The sequence below is a fragment of the Melanostigma gelatinosum genome (genome assembly GCF_949748355.1).
Source record: "Melanostigma gelatinosum genome assembly, chromosome: 19".
Lineage (NCBI taxonomy): Eukaryota > Metazoa > Chordata > Actinopteri > Perciformes > Zoarcidae > Melanostigma > Melanostigma gelatinosum.
Genome location: NC_136652.1, coordinates 9,933,124 through 9,956,948, shown reverse-complemented (window position 1 = coordinate 9,956,948; position 23,825 = coordinate 9,933,124). Strand labels below are relative to the sequence as shown.

General features: G+C 42.5%; 1 protein-coding gene across 1 annotated transcript in view; it reads right to left on the bottom strand.

Moving 5' to 3' along the window:
* Window positions 1-23,825, bottom strand: part of ryr3 (ryanodine receptor 3) — a gene marked incomplete at its 5' end in the record, with an annotated part of 111,735 nt that overhangs the window by 60,931 nt on the left and 26,979 nt on the right. The window contains 10 exon segments of the mRNA XM_079291030.1: window positions 122-217; window positions 2,474-2,609; window positions 3,240-3,420; window positions 3,555-3,676; window positions 5,013-5,177; window positions 6,312-6,468; window positions 7,807-7,881; window positions 20,856-20,949; window positions 21,327-21,426; window positions 23,693-23,805. Coding sequence (XP_079147156.1) covers window positions 122-217; window positions 2,474-2,609; window positions 3,240-3,420; window positions 3,555-3,676; window positions 5,013-5,177; window positions 6,312-6,468; window positions 7,807-7,881; window positions 20,856-20,949; window positions 21,327-21,426; window positions 23,693-23,805 — 1,239 coding nt within the window.

Here is a 23,825-nt window from a genome sequence, read left to right as displayed (position 1 = left end):
TCAGACAAAATACGCGTCAGAACAGATGTAAATATAATAGACCACATCTTAGCATCAGTGGAGCAATTTTTTTCCTGATACTCAATGTCATCCTATAAAGGTTCGGTGTTTCCCATAATACCCGATGAAGATTCCAGTCTCTCCAGTTTGCTGACCAACCAGTCCAAGTTCCGGGAAAACTGGGTGCAGTTGGTCCTGTTCCCACGAATCAGTGCAGCTGAACGAAAGACAACAAATTCACAAGGTTTAAGGACATGAATCCAATAGAGACAAGCAGCCTTGTACGTGAGTTGATGTTCCAGACTGTATGAGTTTTAATGAACCATTTGTCTGTGAACACAAGTCATTGTGTGACATCCTCGGTCCAGAGGTAGATATTACAATTCTTTAAATCTGACACGTACCATTATGAACTCTTTCTCAAAGAAAATACATGAGACAGAATTTGAAGTGAGGTGCTCTATGTCCTCCAAAATGTTGAGGGCTATTCCCTTGTGCCCTTTCTCTCTCACCATGGTGACATTAAGAAGACTCCTCATTACTTCACCGTCTCATGTTTCACCATTAGGATTCAGGGACACTAGAGCGATAATGCCCGTGAAGCAATTTAACAGCTCTTTGTGCCAAAGGAATACTGATGAGTGTCTAATCTCTTTTAATTGTGTCTTTTCAGGAAAGCTACTGTTCAATATGAACACATGGATAGAGCCACGTGGCAACGGCAGGGATGTTCACTGTGAATGTGAAATTAAAAGTCAGATACTGAGAGGAGAACCTGAGGCGACACAGACTACAGACTTTAAATAATGGGTCACATTAGCACACACTATATTAAGTGATTTATAAAGCAACCGCTATCTACCTCCAATTAAGACAGACGGAGCTTTTAGCAACAATAACACTGGCATCATATCAATAAAGATAAACAATTGTGAAAGGCTTTGTGCAAAATCATCATCATAAAAAGCTTTTTGTGACATTTTGACAGGTTTTGCACATGGAATAAGAAGTTTCCATCAGCATCTTTCACAATGATATGGAACATTTTAAAGAAGCACATATGTGTAATTCTTAAATCATACCTACACAATGTATAATAACGCATACTAGTTACTTAAAACCTAACAATATGGTATTATCTGACCTCCGGTGCATAAACTTCTCAACTTGCTGCAGTGATGTACAGTTCCTAGAAATCCTCATAATGCACACTGAGATATCATAAAGAGGTAAGTACTTAAATATAAATATAGATAAATATAGTAACTGCTCAAAATCGTTTTGCATCAAAGGGGGTAAGGCTTTGTGTGTACTTTTATTGGTTGACCTGAAGCAGGTCAGACAATGATGAGACTGTTTTTTCAACGGCTGATTCCAGGATCAAGAATGAGCTCTGAAACTCCACTCTTATCATGCTTTATAATGCATTATGTAGGTTATCTACAGTACAATATAGGCATGTGCTATTTTAAATAGCCAATGGAACCAGGTTCATTTTTCAACCAGTTCAAAGCACTTGTGTAAAGAGGTAAATCTGCCCCTGGAGTAACTAAAACGAATGAGTTACCATGATGTGTGATTTTGATGTCCACGTCCTTATCATTAAACAGGTGTGTTGAACACCTGGCCAGTCAACTTACACTGATAATTAGCCTTTGAAAAAGACTAATTAAGAGTTAATATGGAAAGAAGAAGAGGTCGGGACAAACACAATCTATCAGGCACCCTTCTTCACCAGACTGCGTTTGCATTTTTTGGCTGACCCCTCTGTGGGCAAGGCTGGAGTGTACTCATCTGTTTGCAGGTTCTGAGCGCGTGTGTTTAATGTGTGTGCATGTGGGAGTACATGCTGGGGAGGTGATGAATATAAGGGCAGCCAAGGTGAGCCGACGGGAAGCCGTTGATGGGAAAGCGCCAATGACAGCGAAACAAACAACCCAAGAAGAAGTCGTCCAGATTAAAACTTTTCAGGGTCAAAGCTTTAATATACACGACTCAAAGCCGGTCCCAAGAGGACGGGCTAATGGCCGCACCTGTGAATGACTGTCATTATGGTAATGACGCGATCATTTCTTTAGATATGCAGTTCAACAATTCGTAACGTGTCCACACTGATCTCAGAGAGCGATGTCCAAAATGGAAGGCAGCACAGATTGAAAAGAAGTATTTAAGAAGCAATCAGGCTTCTCTCGACACTCACTTGTTACAAATGGTTACAAATGAATGTCTCACAAAAGGTGTCAGCAGCTGTGCTCTCCAGAAGTGGCGTAGAAGAGAAGAAGAGTAAGGAGGAGGGAGTTGATGGAGGGGGAAGGAAGAAAGTAAGAGGAGAAGAACACAGCCAAGATATAAGAAGTGTGAAGGAGAGGATGACGAAGACACTATGGGAAGATGAATACTGCATTTCTGCCCAGGGTCAACAGCTGACAGAAGATGTGGATATTCCATGTGATTCATCACTCGGGCCGCTTACCTAAGAGCTCATAGAGGAGATTGAGAATGTCCTTCCACGCCGCGCCTGCCTCCTCCCCTGCCATCTCTCCGAAGTGGGCAGCGTTGTTGTAGAGGTTCATCCGGTCGATGCATTTGGATAGCAGTGCCAGCATGCCCTAAGACGACGCAGGATTATTCCCATGAATACTCTACCATTCACCTCATTACACAGACGGTATACTGCTTTTTGCAAAATAAGATGTAAAATAATTATCTTGAACTTCCCGCAATTGGGTGAACTGAAAATCCTTTTTTGAAGTCACGTGACATATTAATTGACTGCATTTAAAAGAAAATTGGAAACAAACGCAAAAGCAAGAAAACAAACATTTTAAGGGATAAGAGTTTTACAACAGGCTCCAAGTTTATTTGGATGACTTATTCTCGCTCTGGTTTCACCCTGATCCTGAGATTAAAGAAGTCACAAACACACAAAGCAGACACTAGAATGTGGATTATCTTATAGAGGTGCGACCATCGACCGCAGCAGGTCTATTGTCGCTCGTCATTCCCCATTTCTCCTCCCGTCTTAGTGTCAAAATCTTTAATAAAAGGCATTCAAAATATGAATTATTGTCTCAACTGTTATCTCGACATATCCATCTTGGATGCTGCTCCGGTGGGTTTAAAGAAGTATCCTTTGGTTTACTAAGGAGTTCAATTATCCTCACATGGCAACATCACAATCAGCATTTCGTTAGCGCTTCTTAATTCGAAGTTCATGGCTCCACATCGTCCGCTCTCACCTCATCTTTGAAGAGGTCTTGTCGTTTGATGAGTGAACGGAGAAGACACTGTTTCTCCTCGTGCTCCAGCTCTGAATCGGGATGTTTGAAGTACTCGATCAGGTCATTCAGTGTTTGCAGCACCTCTTCAACATACCCAGCCACCGCCACGGACTCCCTCTCCGCAATGCCGTCCAAAGCGCTGAGGGGGAAAGACGGGGAAGATCAAGACGGAGAATCAAGCTGTGAAATAAACCCAGCCAAAATGAACACTGTGCCATGTCGTGTGACAGAGAAGACGGATGAAAGTGTTTGAGAATAACCCCTTGTCGTTACTTGATGAAGTTGGTAAAGAGGATCATGGCGTTGCGGATGATGCGGGCAGCCCGAGACTCCTCATGCTGACAGCGCTGCAGGATAAGCCCATCGTCCATGTGGCCCTCAGAATGCAGGCAGGCCTGGACAAGGACAAACACACACACATATGCATTTCATCACTACCACAGGATCAACACCATGGCATCTATAAAGCAATCAAACATCACGGCATCAGTAAATCCTCCAATTAGACCTTTGATATTGTGGATATTTTGTCCCATAGATGGATGTTTGAACAGCTTTTAGAGTTAGTGAAATATGCATAAATACACAATCCCAGTCATATCTCAACATTGCTCTCTGAAAATTCCCAAATATAACTGGAAAGTTTAAGCAGGTACTCTGTAAGCTTTGAAAAAAGTTATTTATATGTGGAGGGTGTGAATGGAGTCTCCTGCAGCTGGTGGGTATATTTACACCACAACAGCTCAGTGAAACCTGACTCCCTGTCATCAAACAGCAAAATCAAGAAGAGGGACGAGGTCTCACTAGAATGACGATCACCTCCAGCGTATCGGGTGCATTAGGATGCTGCCAAGGCTACAGGGACTGCCTGGCGCCAGTATGAAGGGACGTTTGATGTCTCTGAAGGCGTGACCAGCGATGAGCTGCGTTCATGTGCCGCTCTAATCCCCTCTGTCTCACCCAAAACCAACTGTCCCCCTCCAAACGCTGATATTTGTATCACTATGCAGTGCACTAGTGCAATCATAATTATGCAACAGGCACTGTCGCCTATGAAGTATGATTGGCCTAACATATGTTCCTAAATGGCTAGTAGGTCACAAGGGACCACAATTAACTGTGAATTATGGGAATAAAAAAAGTGCAAGAAAACCAGTATTTTTCAAATATCAATATACTGCGCATCATGATTTGGCAAATTTATGCAAAAATCACAACTAAATAGTTGACATGTTTGGATTATTTTGTCAAATGTAAACTCTAAATCTTTAACTTTGTCAGTTTTTGTTTACAATATGCTTGAAATGACCCGACATGCTGATATGATCCTTTCGTCTCAATGCAATCACAAGTCAATTTGACGAGAATCTGGAATTACAGCCCAACCCTTGTTGCTTATTCATACACCATGTACAGTGTGTGTACATAATTGCACAACAAAGGAAGCTTTTCAGACAGTAAATATTGAGTAACAGCTATTAAAAAGGAAACGTCATGTTTGTATGTAGTTCTTAGGTAAGCTACTGCGTACAAAACAACGAACTATCTGAGCACAAAAAAACACAAAAACTACCGTCTTAATGACTTCATAAAATCTTTTCATAATAATTAAATATAATGGTTAAATGGAAATTCTTTGCTGTGTGAATGGCAATAATTGAGAAAAGATGTATTATAATACCGTAATCATTTAAGCATAAGGGCTAGAAGAAAAGTTTTTATCCAATTTACCCTTCTTTTCAGCGGTCCTAGGCGAGATGATTTGGCATCAGGCGCCAGATAAGACAGCCACAGTCCTGTGTCCACATGCATGACGAAGCACATAGAGTCTCCGTACTTGATCTCTGGCACTCCCATGCCGTCGATGTCCCTCTTTGGACCCGAGTCACCCTTTTCCTGATCGCATTAAGAGGCACACACCCACATTACCAAAAAAAAAAAAAACACACACAGAGAAAAGCAGCGCACACACACAACACGTGGGCATGGAAATATGACAAAGGAAGATGTTTTGTGATGAGATGGTAATCAGAGAGGCAGGTTGAGTACATCGGCCTGCCAGGAGGCTGCTGCTGGCCTCATTAGCTCTACTACATGTCTGGCTCGGCAGAGATGGAGCGATGCAGCCGATTGCAGTCGACAGCAAGAGGCGGAGAACATATTAATGCCCGTGTTCAACATTGCAAAGCATTAACCTTTTCAGATACATGAACCAACTGGCACTGGCGTGTATCATGGGTGGAGAGAGAAGAGGTTGAGAAATACATCAAAAAGAAGAGTTTTTTTTAACGTATTTCTAGTTTTCGAAAGTAGCATGACTCCCCGGTAATCCCAAAACGCCTGCAGAAATAGTGATGACTGAGGGGAATTACACTGTGTTGTCAGGAAAATGAAAGCCTCCGAAGTGGACAGCACTCAGGGGGATTTCATACTGAACCTGTTGTAGATAAAAGGATATCCACAGGGACACAATGCTACTCTGTGAAGGTGACTGCAGGCATTGAGCTGTTTATGTGGCTGTAGCCATTTTACCACAGGATAAAAATGTAGTATTCAAGAAAAATAAACATTAAATAATTCGTGTATCATATTTGGATCCAGCTCTAATTTTGGAAGAAGATACAGTCGGAAAGAAAAGTCAAATAACTGCAGGACGGTAGATTTCTCTTCACTCCTCCTAAATGAAAATGGCTACATCCCAACCAGTTGCTGTTGGGTCAGTGGACAACATGAATGTTTGCTTCATCATTAACACATTACTATTAAAACTGTCTGTTTTATCGTGGCAAAACATGAGCTCATTAACAGCTTACAGATCATCCCTGGGAGTCTACTATGAAGCAGTCAGAGGAAGATATTTCGAGTCCTCTTTTAATAGGGTTGAGTTGACTAAGAACATCTATTTACAGCAACACTCACGGCAGCTTTTAGATGGTACAACTGCCTTGCTCAAAGGGCACATCAGAGCTAGTTGTTAAAATAGAAAACATTAAAAATAGAAAAAATGAATTCGGGATGATGAACACCGACCTTGGAAGGCCTGAAGCAGAAGGAAGTGGCCTTGGTGTCGGACTTCAACCTGTACTGCAGGACCAGGCCGCGGTCCTGATCCAGGGCCAGGTAATGGCCAGTAGCGAGGTGACGTAGTCGGAAGGCCTGACCCCAGCGAATGTGGCTACCGCTCCAGCTTAACACAGAGTACTGGTGTCACAAACTTCGGATATGACTCTGGACCGTCAGGTGACAGGTACAGTGACAATAATATAACACTTTCCTGGCTTTTTTGAAGGCGTTTTTCTGGAGCATAATGACAATAAGCATTTAATGTTGTTGTATTTCTTAATGCAAAGCATTATGTCGTTCAAATGTGTCTTTAGCACCGAGTGTCAAAAACTCTCAAGTACCAAAAGATGGCATAAAAGTGTTGTTTATGTATTCCTTGGTTGGACAGATACTGATCTGGATCACATTTTTGATAGTTTAATATCTATTTTGACAAATGTTCCTGTGGCTGCTTACATGCAACAACAGTCAATATTTCAAAATGTATTTTATTATATGAAAAAAGAAGTTTGTAAAATAAAATAATGAATAAAAGAGTATTGTTCTGGTATCTGTACCAAACCTATGATATCATTTATTTTCAAAAATTGAACACCCAGCCCAATTCTGGAGGCCGATTAGGTTAATTACTGGTGAGAAATAACACTTTTTCTTCAGCAAAATCATTCATCCACGTTAGCTATTAGCATTAGTTGAACCTCAAAAATCATAAAGCCTGACTTCATGAATTATTGAAGAAGGATGCCACTGATATATATTAAATCACATGTTGAAAAGAAATTCCTTCTTTTCTATGACAGACAGTGCTATTTCACCGTTCATTGAAGATTAAATCAACCAATGAGAATATTTTTGAAATATTTGTAAAACCAATCTGCAAGCGGAATGAGAATGTCAACTGAGAAATAGATCAAGTTGAACTTTTTTTTACTGTCAGTGGTGCTCAACCCTCTCTATACAGCTAATGCAGTGTGGAAAATACTGTTCAGAATTCATCCCTAAACCGAAAAGGAGAACAAGTGCCTGAATAGATGCACCTGCGGCATTTCAAAGCGTGCAGACTCTGACAGGCAGTCCCAATGAGAGCCGGCAGACGACGTGACTGGAGGGAAATTGCGTGGGTGGCGAGTTAAAGAAAGGAAAGAAAGACGATGGAGGGGGAAGAGAGGCAGATTGAAGGGGATGCTGAACAGAGCCTCACCTTCTCAGGGACTTTGCCAGCTAATTGGTCGTGTCAGTTCAAAGTAGGAGGTGAAGTATACTTATAACTTACAGTCGACTGGTTGTGACATTTGTGCATAAAGCACCAATTATACTTATTCTTCATGAAGAGATATATAAGGAAATAAGGAAATAAGGAAACGCCTCTATACATTTGTGAGGGAGATCTATTCCAGGGTTTTCTGTTACTTCACCGAGGTCATTTTATTCTCCATGTGTGAGTGTTTGGGTGTGATCTCACCTGATCCTGAGAGGCTCCAGTCTCCAAAGCGAGCGGGCCCTTGACGCTCCCTTACCCGCTTCATAGTTGACTATCCTGAGAGCACAAGGACACAAGTGGGGGCTTCTATGATATACGACTCTTTCAAGTCACAGTGGGAACAATATAACGTGAAAAATGTTCCGCTACTGCTAAACTGTTCTCGCACAGGGGGTACCAGTGATGTTGATTAAGTCTCGTTGTTCAGACAGTTGGACAAGAAATTCTTTAAAGTGAAATAGTATCTTACAAAAGCACAATGTTTTCAATAGAGATGGGTATATTTTTCAAATTCTGCATGTGTTATGCTAATGACAAAAAAAATGGAGTCTTGGGATGAAGGTAAATTATAACATTATGATGTGTTTCACTCCCGGTTCTAACACTTTTAACACTTATTTGTTCCTCTGGTGTAGCGCTAGTGAATCTCATGTGCAGCGACTGGCTCTCGTTTGGCTTGGAAAGTGAAAGCGGCTCGTGGCTCTGGTGGCGTAAGCTTTACAGCAACCCTCGTCTTGACTTTGCCGCTTTCGCGAAAGGGAAACAAAGCCGCAAACTTTGCGCTCACTGCGCCCTCTCTCCCTGAGGGGAGTTTCGGAGCCCCCCCCTGCTCCCTTGGGTACTGTTAACCAGGACAAACTGTCCTCCGTGTGCGGTGTAAGAAATTTGAGTAAAAAACTGTAGTTAGTAGATATAATAAAAGTGTTTAATAATTCATAATTAATAATTCATAATTAGTCATAATCATAAGGGTTTTGGGAATGCATAATTAAGATAAACATAAACATGCAGAAGCATGAAACTTCTGCCAAGTTGCAGAAGTTTAACTTTCATTTTGAAGGATTATTATAGATGGGATTAAACAATAACTGACAATCATTGAATGTGTTAGCTGCTCAGGAGAGAGAGATGTGAAGACAGGCGTTTGCTGAGAAGAGGGTGGGTAGCCAATAGAAATTGAGATAGACGGAAGGGAGGAGTCGTGAATTAATATGTGGGAGGGTTAGAAGCGTTTTTTCTGCCTCATTAGCTGGTGGATCTGCAGGACGGCTGTGTCCTGGGACCAGAGGTAGTTTTTTTCCAAAGAGGGTTAATATTGTAATATTTCATAGGAGTATAGACTCCAATGTGTTACTGTAAATGTACTTACATCAGTGGAATTAAATTCCTTATAATTGTAAACCAGTTTTGGTAGTCATTATTGCAGCGTGTGACGACGGCACAAGGCAGCCGGACACATGTGCTCCGGCCTTCTCTCTTGTTGTGAGGTAAAATTCTTCCATAACAAATTTGGCACCCCAGATGGAGACTTCCTTACCGGCCTCGCTGCGTGAGCTGAAGGCTGCACTGGTCAAACACACTTCCTGGGCCCATCATATCGGTAGGCAGAGCCGTTTCATGAAATCTGTGAGTTAGTTTTGTATGAACTTTAGAGGAAGTGTCTTTGGCTAGCGTTGCTAACAGCTAGCTCTGAGGTGCCGGTGAGGACGTTCCCCGGAGGAGGCCTCGTTCCACTGAGGTAAGCTATGATTTGCAGTCTGAAGTATACTAGCAGGGTGAGCAGAGGGGACTAGTTCAGTGAATACTGAGATTCAGAGCGTTTGGTAAACTGCGAGGACTGGGAGCGTTGAATCGATAAGCGTTGATGGGCGGCAGCCCTGATAGGCCGAACTGCGTGTTCTTTGGGAGTGGCGGACCAACACTGCTCGGTATAGGTAAGAGCCCGATGTCCGCGGATTACCTCGCCGGCCTTACCTAGAGTTTGAGTTTTGGATGGTGTGGTTCAAAATGGAATAAAGACACTGACAAGAAGGAGCTGGTGAGCCAGGACAGCTTCGGTAGCTTTGGAAGCAACCAGGCACTGCTGCCGGGAATCGAGTCTGCAAAAGGTAAGATTGCCGCGGGGTGCTGGGAGGCTTTTGAATGCAAGATATTAAAGGACGTTCGGGTGGGTAAAAGATAAATAAGTCCGGTAACAATTGTGTCTTGTCATGTGCGTGGTTGCCGTGTTGGCGATAGCGTTGTGGGGAGATACGATTGTGAGAACACACTGGGTGAAAGGTTATATACGACGATCGTAGGGTCTGGTTAAACCAGAGGATTTAAGGTTACTAAAAAAACGGACATTAAGTCCAATAATACGTGTGTCTAGTCTGTGTTTTAGCAGCGTGGAAATACGTTTAAAATGATTAACATTGCATGACCGCGCTGTGGGGAGCTAACGCTAGCTACGTGTAGCTCCGGTTTTGCGGTACTCTGTATGTAAAATAAAAGTATTTATAAAAGAAAATAACCGGTGGGTTGTGAGAGGAGACAGAGGCGTATGTGTGGAATTAATGTGTGGGATTTTGGTGAAACTTGTGTGTGCGTATGCTTTATTAGAAGCTCCGTTTTTGCTGTTAGCACAGCCGTTAGCATTTCCGTTAGCATATCTTCTGGCAAGTTAGAACGTCAACAGGAAGCTAGAAAAATAGTAGAATTAATGCAAAACACACGTAACTGGTAGATAATCGTAAATAAGTGTTTAGAATCTGTGAATTTTTCAGAGATTCATTGTCTAAGAGCTGTGAGCTTATATCCTGACCTTAGTTTTAATTAAGCATTATAACTTTAGTTGTTGACTTTGGTTTTAATTCAGCATTTTAACAAAGCTTAATGGTTTCAGTTGTGTTTCTTCAATTCTTGAACTTAATTGTGATTCATTATTGTGCATCTTTGAATTGATTGAATATCTTTGAACACAGTTATTGATTTTTAAAGTTGAATTTAATATTTAATTGATTAATTATTCATTGTTTTTTAATTTCATTTTACTTCCAATTTTAAACCTTTCGAATTCTGATTTGGAACTGGATTGTGATTGTGATTCTGATTTAGATGTTGAGTTTGATTTCGGAATTCTAGCTTCAATTTTGGATTCGAGATTCCTTCACATATCCAGTATTGACTAATTTTGGTACATTTAATATTTTACATCGTTCCTAAGAATCAATTTTGACACAGACGGCGCAAACATATTTGAGAGGTCATTGACCTCTCTTACACTACAGACGTATGCTAACATTTACTGCTGAATTTTTGGCAGTTTTGTGTTGGTTTTAGTCAAGGTGCGTGGTTGAGTGGGTCCAGATCTGGGAAGTGGAGCAGCGGATCCCAGTTTTGGAGTCAGCGGCCACACACCATACAGCACAGAGGGTGAGTTGACTTTGACTTCAATGACAAGTGTGTACATTTAACACACACATTAGAAACTAGACAAACACCACGCACACCCACATAACACATGCGATTGAAGGATTTAGAAAGTTACAGCAAGTTACGTTAACTATTATGCTAAAGTGTTTAGAATGTCACATGCAGGCTGATTCACTGCACAGCACATTTAGAGCATTTATTGGACAAAATATACTGCTGCTGTCTCTGTTTCTCTGTTCCCCCACAATCTGAGTTGTCAAGGGGGGAGATTCCACACTCGGACTCACTTTACTGACTACAGGAACAACGCAGTTCCGGGCACCTGGGTACAGAATAAAGGGGGGACATGGACGTGGAGACTCCAGGGGGCTGCCAGGACGAAGCAGGTCAAATGGGGTGCAGAGGAAAAAAGATAAAACGGGAGTGGAAGATGGGGAGTGGTGAGTATAAGACAGACGGTTATGTGTTCCCAAAACCCAGAAACAGACAGAGAGCAGCCACAAGTGATGATGACACCCTTGACGACACTGATGAGGACAGAAGAGAAGAGGTAAGTGGAGCAGCCGGAGGTTGTCCACTTCCCAGACGGTTCAACAGGAAAAGGAAGGCACCAGAACGCTGTCGAGAACGTCTTTATCCTGTAAAAGGTGAGATGCCACCATTAGCCCAGACCCAACAGTACCCCTTGCTGGTGAAATACAACGGACAAGCGGAGTATGTGCCATGGGGACATCGAGACATGGACACACTGGAGAAGGCACTGCCACCGCTGGGAGGAGGAGCCAGCCCTTGGATCCGTCTCTTTGAAAAACTCACGGCAGCGGATAAATTGGCACTGGGAGACATACGGGCCATGATTATCCGCACAGAGGGGACAATAAAGTTAAATGCCCTAGAAGCAGGAACGGGAACGGCCCGCAGAGTGGACCAGACCCCATTCGACAACTTCCGAGGAATCTACTGGGAAACTATGAGAAGCATCTGGCCCACGAAGCCAAACATGACTTCCCTCAGTGGATTGAAGCTAAAACCAGAAGAAGAGCTGCATCGGTATCTAAAAAGAGCTGAAGAAGAGTGGCATGAGGCCACAGGGGGGAGACATGACGGCAATGAAGCCACCACTGTAGTATGGCGACACACTGTGCAGAAGGGCCTGCCCCTACCAGTACAGACAGCGCTGGGAGGAGTGGTAGGCTTGAGCAACATGGAAGATGCCATGTGGAGGGAACACCTAACTCACTACAACCAGAGACATCTAACTGAGGAGACAAGAGGACAGGAAGATCTGGAGAGAATGACGCGGCGGCTGCTGAAACTTCAAATAGCGGCGGCCGACAGAGAAATAACTAGAAAACATCTGGCCAAGAAACAGATGGCCGTAGCCAAGGCTCAGGCCCCACAACAGCCCCAATATCCAGCTGCACCCCCGACCTCATACCAACCAAATCCAGCAGTACCAGCCCACACAGTGGTGTACTACCAACCTCCACCACAGTATAGAGGCAGAGGACGTGCACGATCATCCAACAGAGGGAGAGGTAACTACAGAGGGGGGTATGAAAGACCTGTAGGTTGTTGTGGAATATTTCTATGAATGGTCGGGAGAAGAGTGTTAAAGTGTTAACAAATCAATGTCAAATGAAACAGAGTCTGGATGAACGATCAAGGTTGTAATAGTCAATTTATTTGCTTGCAAGCAAAGAGAACACTGTCCCACAGACACATCACGTCATCTGCAGGAGGTGCTCTGAATAACACAGTCAGATGCATGTCTTGCAAGCAAAGAGAGCACAGTCTCACAGACACATCGCCGTCATCTGTTAGAGGTGCTCTGACAACATAGTCAGATACATGGACCTTTATACTGCTTCCCTTGATTGGGTCACTGTGACCCAATCAAAGAGTTCAGATACAAGAAATACAGATTCTGAATAAGCCTGTTTTACCATCACACATCACATATACATACAGAGGGTCATGCTCTTCAGCTGATGCTCATCAGGAAGTACCGTAATCTAAACCTCTGTGTGTCGCTGTCTTTGAAGACAGAAACAATGCACAGGAGAAACAGATAACAAGACAACAGATAACAAAACAACCTGGATGCAAAACTGATAGAATCATCTACTCAAATAGGTTTTGTGCCTGCACTTTAAAAGACTTACATTCTTCAATCCTAAAGCATAAGACCATGACATATTTTCCCATAACATTCCACTCTTTGATTACATAGTAATCACACAATATAGTAAAATATGTTATAAGGAAATTTCAATAACAACAGAAGTATTACCCAAAAGTATGATTTGAAAATACATCACTTGAAATATCTGAAGAAAAACAGTTCTTGTGAGATAAAATATCCCATAAATGTAGCAGGCAATATAATTCAATTAACACAAAAGAATAAAAAGACAGAAATCAAAAACTGTTTTTTAGACCTGCGCATCAAAATCATCAAAGGAATCAGTGTCGCTGTCAAAGTCGTCCGCATAGTCAGTAATAGGAAACAGGTCAAGTTGTTGGTCGTTAGTTGCCACACGACAATACATAGTCAGCTGTTTGGCGAAGAGCTGAGAGATCATGTTTCAAGTTTTTTTTTTTTACTGCGGTGCGTCTGGTACAGTTATGCGTCGTTGAGTTGTCATTGTCTGAGTCAAAAGTCGTGTTGTTGCGCTGGTCGTGGTTGCTCTTCATCTTTGTTGTGCGTTCTCCTTTTCTTGTGTTTGTTGGCATAAACACGTGTCGAGAGCGGCTCTTCATCTTTGTTACTGTACATTACCAGGATCCTCTATATTGCTGAAGTCAGTGAATTGAGTCTGACTTGCTGCCAGTCAGACATGTCCTTCACACCAGTCCTGGGCTTGTACCATGTGGAAACATGTGGAAACATATGGAATCCTCCCCCTTTACAAACTCAGATTGTGTGGGACACAGAGAAACAGACAGCAGCAGTACTTTTTTGTCCAACAGACTCTTATTATACCATTATATCATTTCCACTTCTCTAAATCATCTAAATTCTTCAATCTCATTCGAATACATATGTGGGTGTGAGTGGTGTTTGTCTAGTATCTAATGTGTGTATTAAATGTACAAGTTTGTCATCTAAAGAATCTAAAGTTAACTCACCCTCTGTGTTGTATTTGTGTGCGCGTCGTTGGTCCAGCTCTCGTCTCACTCCGGTCCCTGCTGCACCCCCCCCTGATGGCTGATTGTCGAGCCCTCCCACCACTCCTTGTTCATGGAGCGTGAGCATCTGTTCCTCAATGTTCAAGCTGCCACATGTATGGTACACAAAGTCTTCAGTTGGTGTGTGTCAAAGTCTCAAAGTCTCTTTCAGCTTCCTCTCATGCCCTGATCAGCTGGGCATGCTTGCATCTGTGCTGACGAAACTTCTCTGTTGTCCGTTGTTGAACTGATCCTCATGTTCAGCATGCTGCATGTCACACAACTCTCTTGTGTGATGTTCTCCAGGCTTATGGATGGCGGAAAGCCTTCTGTAGATTTTGACGAGTCTCGTTCGTCTTCTTCATCCTCGACGTGTTGAGTGGTGGGTGTCGTTCAAGTTGTTTGTGGCTGGGGAGCATACAGCAGGAAGCGGAATCCCCAGACCAGGACCAAGGACTAAAAATGAACAAAACAAACAAAACAAAACAGCTGCCGAAAGTTCAGCAGTAAATGTTAGACAACGTTGTCTCATGTAGAGATACAATTCTTAGATCTCTGTGTTTCTGTGTGTGTGCGTGTGTGTGTGTGTGTGTGTGTGTGTGTGTGTCTCACCCCTGCATTCCTCTCTCTCTCTCTGCTCATATGCCTCTCTGTCTATTTTAAACAGTTACACCTATTTTTGTTTCCTCTTGGACATCAACTTATTTGTATCTGCTTCACCTCTTTCTCTGCTCCAAGCACGTTTTGAGTTAATCAAATTTTAATCATAGGCTAAAAACTGCCTCTTTCAGGGAATCCCAATTTAGTTCATTTTTCCAATTGTTTGGCAGTCTGATTGTCCTTGTCCCACATTAATTTATTATCGGAGGTAAGACCTTGGCATCGGGCTGCTCAGACGCATTCTATGACTTTTATCATTCCCAAATGTTTCACTTTTATTTCTAAGTCTTTGACTCGGTCTTTCTTCGTACATTTAATCTGTTTCAATTTACCTTCTAAATCCCCTCTTAACATTTTGAGCTTCGCGGCGCTCAATCAGCCGTTTTCAGGAAAACCAAACTCCTTTGACCAGTACGTGAGGTATTCTAAACACCAGTTTCCATATTTCTGTCGCATCATATCAATTATTGGGCCCGAGGGCGCTGCGCTTTTACTACTTTTTCCACCCATCTTTCAGGCGTGGATACGTTAACGTTACCTTTACAGTACAGTCGTCACCATACAGCGTATGTTTATTCTCTCGAAGGAAAACTTTTTGCAAAAAACCTCGTTTGAAACTCACGTTATGTTGTGGAAAATCACGATTCTTATTTCAAACCTATTTGAAACTCACGTTATGTTGTGGAAAACCACGATTCTTATTTCAAATGTTATTTGAAGTTCACGTTAGTTATTTATCACGATCTTATTCTATCAGTATAGAATTCACGTATTGGCGCACGAATCTTATTCTATCAATTGCTTTAGTAGAATTCACGTATTTAGCGCATAACAACGGTCTTACAACAAACCTATATCTGTAGTCAAGCGATCTGTGTCTACGATCACCGTATAACACAATCCTGTCTTCTACGTAAAAGCGTGCAAATAGTGATATGCCAGAAAATGAAAAAGGGAGTTTACATGAACCACATTCGTAAAACGAAACCACGAACGTCAAAAACAATTGTTACCCAAATAATAAAAAATAAAAAATGACTACTTGACCATTCATCTGTGTCTGTTAAATCATATGACCTTAGTATAATTTTACCATTACTTTTACAATTGGAATTTTAACTTTCTTACCCGTTTGTAGAAATTAATTCTTTTTCGTTGGATTCGCGTGCCGTCAATCAGAAACTCCCTCGGGTCCGCCGGCTCTCTCTCTCTCGGCTAATGAGGTATAAGACAGGAAACTTCAGTTGTGGATTCCCGGGAGAGGCCTCTCCTCCGGTCAGTCCCTCTGGAGCTCTGATAGACAGACAGCGAATCCTGCCGACAACGCCAAATTGTTGTGGAATATTTCTATGAAAAGTCGGGATAAGAGTGTCAAAGTGTTATCAAATCAATGTCAAATGAAACAGAGTCTGGATGAATGATCAAGGTTGTAATAGTCAATTTATTTGCTTGCAAGCAAAGAGAACACTGTCCCACAGACACATCACGTCATCTGCAGGAGGTGCTCTGAATAACACAGTCAGATGCATGTCTTGCAAGCAAAGAGAGCACAGTCTCACAGATACATCACCGTCATCTGCAGGAGGTGCTCTAACAACATAGTCAGATACATGGACCTTTATACTGCTTCCCTTGATTGGGTCACTGTGACCCAATCAAAGAGTTCAGATACAAGAAATACAGATTCTGAATAAGCCTGTTTTACCATCACACATCACATATACATACAGAGGGTCATGCTCTTCAGCTGATGCTCATCAGGAAGTACCGTAATCTAAACCTCTGTGTGTCGCTGTCTTTGAAGACAGAAACAATGCACAGGAGAAACAGATAACAAGACAACAGATAACAAAACAACCTGGATGCAAAACTGATAGAATCATCTACTCAAATAGGTTTTGTGCCTGCACTTTAAAAGACTTACATTCTTCAATCCTAAAGCATAAGACCATGACATATTTTCCCATAACAAGGTAGAGGGAAGTGCTACGTATGCGGGAGAGAAGGTCATTGGGTGAGAGATTGCCCACATAAAAGAAGAAGAAGACAGATCAATGCAGCACCACAACATGCTCCGTTCCCACCACAACATCAGCAGTACCTACGACCAGGTCCAGCTGGACCTCCTCCCATGAGACATCAACAGATGCCCATGCTGTCACCAGGACCATGGGAAGGTTCAGTGTATAGCCAAGATACATAGATGATTGCCATGTGATCCCTTACAGCAGAGATATCGAGGTGAAGGGGAGATATGGTAAGGTGTCAAACATTTATGGTAAGGTGTCAAACATTTTTTGTAGATCCACATTTAGAATAGTTTTCAGTAAAGGTGCTACTCACAATTTTTGAGATTTAATAACGTCATGATAAACCACAACTAGACTTGCTAACTCTAGAAATTGAGAAATATACGGGAGCTCTAACTAACATGAGCCGAGTCTTGTTTTCTCAGGTGACAAACGCAGAAGCAGCAGCTGACGAAAGGAAGCAGGCTGACGTGTCACCAGGCAGTCTGGTGTGGATAAGAGTCCATGAGCGCAGGTGGAGTGAACCAAGGTGGACAGGTCCATGGGAGGTAGTATTGGCAACCTCACATGCAGAAAAGGTAAAATGGGAGCAACTTGGCACCACCTCACTCACTGTGCAGCAGCGAAGGTAACGAGTGAGACACTCGCAGAGACAGGAGTGAACATCAGACAGGAAAATTTGAAGCCAAAGACACCTCAAAAGAGGGGTTAGACAGTACTGAAGATGACGTTTTCCCCACAGTTTAAGCGAGGGCGTCCAGTAGGAGACTCTGGGTTCAGTGGGTTATGGAAGTCTGTAATTATTTTATTCCTGAGTTCAGTAGTTTACCTCTTAGTATGTGGAATTAACCACAGACAGGAACCAGAACACATGCATGACTACATCAGGATTCGACATTTAGCCTCAGTAGCTAATCAAACCGATCTTAGACCACGTAGAGAGGCTTCTCTGACGACACTCACCTATGAAAATGTAACTCTCACTCTTATGTTCAAAGAAGGTACAACATCAACGGTCCAGTTCGACTTCTGTGAAGTAGTTTCCAGTCCCAAGTATGAACACGCCTGCGGGTGGATGACCAAAACCGTGTGCATCATAACTGACGAGTGTGGGCCTGCCACACATAAGTATGGGAAGCTGTTATCATATTATGCCTGTGATGTGTACAAAGGGGGTGGGTAGATGTAATCCTTTAAGACTTACCTAAATTGACTGACTGAGGACTTTACGTAATACAGGGAAAGGCTACTGATAGTCCTGCCCCACAAGGGCTCATTAGGATTATTGTTAAGCCTGTCAAAAGACCAGGTTCGACATACGACTGACGCAGAGAATGAGGTAAGGGGTGGAAACTGGAATGGCAGATGGGAATTTATGGTGGGTACAATATACGGCTTCAAGTCAGTAGTACAGATTGTATTGTGTGTTCAGGACCTAGCAACACCAGTTCCTTCAAGATTCAGACTCATAAGTCCTGAATTTAGTTGTATTTTAACTCTGTTTACTGATGACACGTTGCCCCTCCATCACACTTGTCAGAGGCTGCACTGGGATCACCCACCTGTAGAATATAATACCCCACCTCTGTTCGAGGTTACAGAGGGTCCATTTGATTGTATAGTCTCAGATACAGCTATGGGGCCCAATGTAGGTAGTATTATTGCAAATTATTGCAAATTGTAGCCACAGTCACAATGCTAGCGACTATCTATATAACAGTGTGTTAAGACAGACAGCACCTAGAGCTGATTTATGATGGTGGTGTGGAGGAAGAACCATATATCCAATCCAGCCTAAAGATTGGACCAGTAGATGTGCGTTGATGCAACTTATATTGTCATTCTATATCCTGCCTGTCACTGATGCAACTTATAGAGAACTCATCCCTCCACGCCCACATGCTAACAGAAGATCCAAAAGAGATGCCGGTGGCCCGAAGGGAGCCTTTGATGACCAAGTGTACATAAGATGTCATAAGACTGCCAAGGGGGGTGTCTAATGACTTTCAAGCCAGAAATCAAATAGCAGCAGATTTAGAATCTGTTTTCTCTCAGAGGGTGATGACTAATAAAAATGTCGATTGGATCAACTACATTTACTATAACCAACAGCGTTTAGTAAACTTCACCAGTGACGCCATATCAGGACTGCATGCACAGCTGGCGAAGACTAGTTTAATGACCTTGCAGAACAGAATGGCATTAGATATGATTTAGCAGAGAAAAGTGGCGTGTGCCAGATGTTTGGGTCTGCGTGCTGTACTTTCATTCCAAATAAACACAGCTCCTGATGGATCGGTGACCAGGGCTCTGGAGGGACTGACAGCACTCAGCCAAGAGCTAGCAGACAACTCTGGTGTCACGAATCCATTCACCGACTGGTTGGGAAGTATGCTTGGCCAGTGAAAACATACATTTTTGGCAATCGTAATTATTCTGTGTGCTGTCATCATAGACCGCCTAGTTGTCTGTGGATGGGGGTTCCCTTGCATCCGTGGACCTCTACAGGGGTTTATTGCTTCACCGATGAGCCAGACACCAGTCCAGGCAACCAGTTATGTGACGAGGATGAGGACGAATTGGAGCTTCTGATGGCCACAGTCTAGATGAGGCCACCAGAGGGACTTCACGAGCGGTTCCTGACCATCCTCTCGGAGATCCTGAAGGACCTGATAAAGGCCCAGATGGACTTCTAAAACATCCAGTGAGATGTTGGAAGTTTGGAAAATAGACGGATTGTTTTGGATGAGTATTTGGAGATTAAATTTTTTTTTGTTTAATTGGGTTATAAAGGGATTTTAAGGTGTAAAGATTAAGAAATGCAATTTTGTCAAGTGTAAATGAACAGTCAATGCTTCTCAGTATGTGTTCTCTAGCCTACAGGCTGTATCCTGATCCTGCCAGCCCCAAGACATGGAAGGCAGTGACTTTCAACGCACTCTATCTTGAAACGAACTGAACAGAAATACTTGAAATGATATCTGTGTGCATGAATTGTTTGCCTCTGTTTAGATAGATAGGGAGCCTCTCCCTGGATTGAGTAGGGGGGAGGTCTCCAGGGACATTTGAATAACTAACTACATTTGAGTAGCTAACTCACAGTGAACTGTGGGTTAGGGGGGAATTGTAAGAAATTTGAGTAAAAAACTGTAGTTAGTAGATATAATAAAAGTGTTTAATAATTCATAATTAATAATTCATAATTAGTCATAATCATAAGGGTTTTGGGAATGCATAATTAAGATAAACATAAACATGCAGAAGCATGAAACTTCTGCCAAGTTGCAGAAGTTTAACTTTCATTTTGAAGGATTATTATAGATGGGATTAAACAATAACTGACAATCATTGAATGTGTTAGCTGCTCAGGAGAGAGAGATGTGAAGACAGGCGTTTGCTGAGAAGAGGGTGGGTAGCCAATAGAAATTGAGATAGACGGAAGGGAGGAGTCGTGAATTAATATGTGGGAGGGTTAGAAGCGTTTTTTCTGCCTCATTAGCTGGTGGATCTGCAGGACGGCTGTGTCCTGGGACCAGAGGTAGTTTTTTTCCAAAGAGGGTTAATATTGTAATATTTCATAGGAGTATAGACTCCAATGTGTTACTGTAAATGTACTTACATCAGTGGAATTAAATTCCTTATAATTGTAAACCAGTTTTGGTAGTCATTATTGCAGCGTGTGACGACGGCACAAGGCAGCCGGACACATGTGCTCCGGCCTTCTCTCTTGTTGTGAGGTAAAATTCTTCCATAACAGCGGCCTGTGCCGATGTTGGCAACCCATCCGACCCGACGCACGATACCTTACTCTGAGATGTAGTGGAGTAGGAGTATAAAGTAAAATACATAAAATGGAAATGTACGAAATAAATTCCGGGGGGAGTATGCACCCGAGCCCTCACGATTCAAGGTCCACCCACCGTAGTCTCACACAATCCTGTGGGAAACACTGTACCGAGCTGATTATCTACTCACCGATTCTCCTCCTCGCTCTTGTCTGCTCCAGGGATGGTCAAGCTCTCATCATGCCCATGACAAAGACGCATCACATGTCCACCAGTCAAATACCCTAATGACAGCAAAAACAACACGGTGACACAAGACACTCCACATTTTCCTCTTTGATCAGACAGAAATTATAATCTAGAAATCTATATTATAGTTGCACGGTCGCTCTCTTTTCCAGAGACTAACCATACAGTGAAAAAGATGGCATGAAAACATGAAAATTTAAAGAATACATGATCGAAATTCTTGCTATTGTTTGCAAATATTATGGTGAGTTTACAGCTTTAACAGGTTTTGTTCTGTATTGCTTACAGGCTTAACATGTCCAGATAAGACACAAGAGAACAACACTGTTTGAAAACAAACAAACAAATGTATTAAACTGTTTGGGAGGAGAGACAGTTGTTACAGTGGTTGTTGCTGGAGTCATGAACTTGCCTACAGCCATGTTGCCTGCAGAGCAGGTAGGCTGGACGTTCCACAGGGTCTGCATGAAGGAGGCATCCACCTGGATGTTGCCATTGGAGTTAGACAGGTGCTGCAAGAGAGAATCATGTTATCCAGGGCTCAGGACAGAAGAGTGAAGAATGCCAGTGAAGTAGGTGCGTTAGCACGACAAATACCGACATTCAGCATTACTGCACAAAGGAGGGACATGTCCCAGTGTTGGGATTCGAAAAAAAAAGATTAAAACAACCTTGTGTCCTTCCTCCTGAGCTGCCAAACAGTGTTAGTGCGCTGTGGGCTAAAAAGCACTGCTGCGTCAGAGTTTCTCTGCGCAGCAATGTTCAGTTTATACAATTATTCCTTCCAGCAGAAACACTTGGAGTGGCTCCCTTTTCCCTCCAGGCAGGATTCAGATGGGAGTGAAAGCTCAAAAGGATCCTAGCCTTCAGCTCCATCTTCACAAGAGCCGATGTGTTGATTGTAAAAATCATCTCATTGAATTTCCCTTAAAACTAAGCACTTTTACGCCATTGTTGGATTGGTATTGGTCTGTATTGGTGTACAGTATACCATGCGTTTTAGTGCAACTTTCCCTTAATGTTCACAAAAGATATGCATTGATGGAGTGCTGTGCATGAAAATATTGCAAACCAGTGTGTGGATTACAATCGTATGTCGTCAAAACGTTTTGTGCACCAGCTCTCCCCGATAGGAGTTTTCATTTTAAAGCGAAACTGCTGCAATTCAGCTTAACTGGACACCAGTACGCAAAGCAAGAAGCGCTTACGTCTTAAAAAGACTGTCACAACCTCTACGGCTGTTCACATTACGGGAGCACTTGATCGTTTTATGCCTGAATTTCTGATGTGTCCCATTAAAAGCTGAGCTTCTGCCGGGACAAAGCAGGTGAAGATTTCCCTACGGAGGAGATGAAAGTCTGGCTCTTTGCCAGAGTACCGGTAGCTGTAATTGCACATTCCCCTCCCTGAAAGGCCAGAGCGGCCACTAGAAGCCAGCGCGGCTCACTCTCCTATGCGCGGCACGTCGCTGTCCCTCCTTCTTTCATTTTCTCTCTCAGCCTGTTTCTCGCCCTCTCCCTTTTTCCAAGTCGGCCTCTCCTCACTCTTTACCAAGTAAGTTAATTGAGGTCGGGCGTATAGCTCTGCATAAGGGGGAAAGTATTCACTCCAAGCTCAAAAAAATATATTTTTTAGAAACTGCACATTTGCAAGTAATCAGATTTCAATTACAGATAGCAGTGCAAAGTTTTCCCCTTGAATTGCCTTGTCACTCTGAAGAGGGCTGGAGTGAGACGGGTATCAGAGCTATCCGACGGCTATCAAACTTTCCAAAGTGCCTTTTTTTGCGACAGACAGTGAACCAAAGCAGAAAACCTCAGCTTATGTGATGCTCATATTCTCAGAAAAACACAAAAAAAACCTCTATGCACTTGGCACATTGTCTGCCTCTAAACTCTTGCAAGTGTAGAGCAGACAATTCTGTCTGACGTGAAAATATTTGGTCGAGAAATAAAGAAGCCCCCCGAAACAAAAGTGAAGTCAATCTGAATTATGAGCCATCTGACAAACCAGACAAAGGGGAAACGAGGGATGATACAGTGTGTATCAGAAACAAGAGACTGTACCTGATGTATCCAGACTGTCTGAAAACTGGAAATATTCATGAGAGAAAAACCTCTGATCTGGAAATGAGAAACTACGGTAAGTGGACGCTTTAATGAGAATTGCTCGAGCTGCAATTAACCCATTATCTTTTAAAAACAGCCTCTTCTTTCAAGTGTGTGATGGTAAGTTTGAAACGGATGATTCCCAATGACGCGGTCTCTTACTTTTTAAAGAGTTGCCCCCTTGGGAGTGCTTTAGTTCATTGAAATCTAAATGCTGAATGGCCATGACGTCTGATCATTTGTATTGTTCACAGCAAGCTAAATCACACGTTGGAAAAGCAATTAAGCCACATATGAAACATAATGCATGCGCGGTGTGGTGTGTGCCTGTATGTGTATGCATTGTATTTATAATTTAACAAAGAAATATAAATGCAATTTTGAAAGTTATTAGTGGCAGACATTTATCTGAAATTAATAAACAGCTTGAGCAACTTTGTTCTGAATTCGGCATTCGGCTTCATTACTTTGTGTGCCTGCTTTTTGACAAATATATTTTTCGATAGTTATATAATTTGATTAAATGCTTAAATTCTGGCAACATCAATTACACGTCTTTGTACTGAACCTATACGGTTGTTTTCCAGTGACACCAATATGTTTTTTTCCTTCTCAGTTACAGGTAAGTTTAAAACACATATATATGACTGAGACATTGGATTTGAACTACCAGGTATCTCTCTGTCGACACGCTGACGAGGATCAGGTCGTCTCCAATGCGGACTTTCTCTCCCTCGGATCTCTGCTTGGACGCAGGGTGGATGGTCCACCAGCAGGCCTCTCCTATTGACACCAACACACAA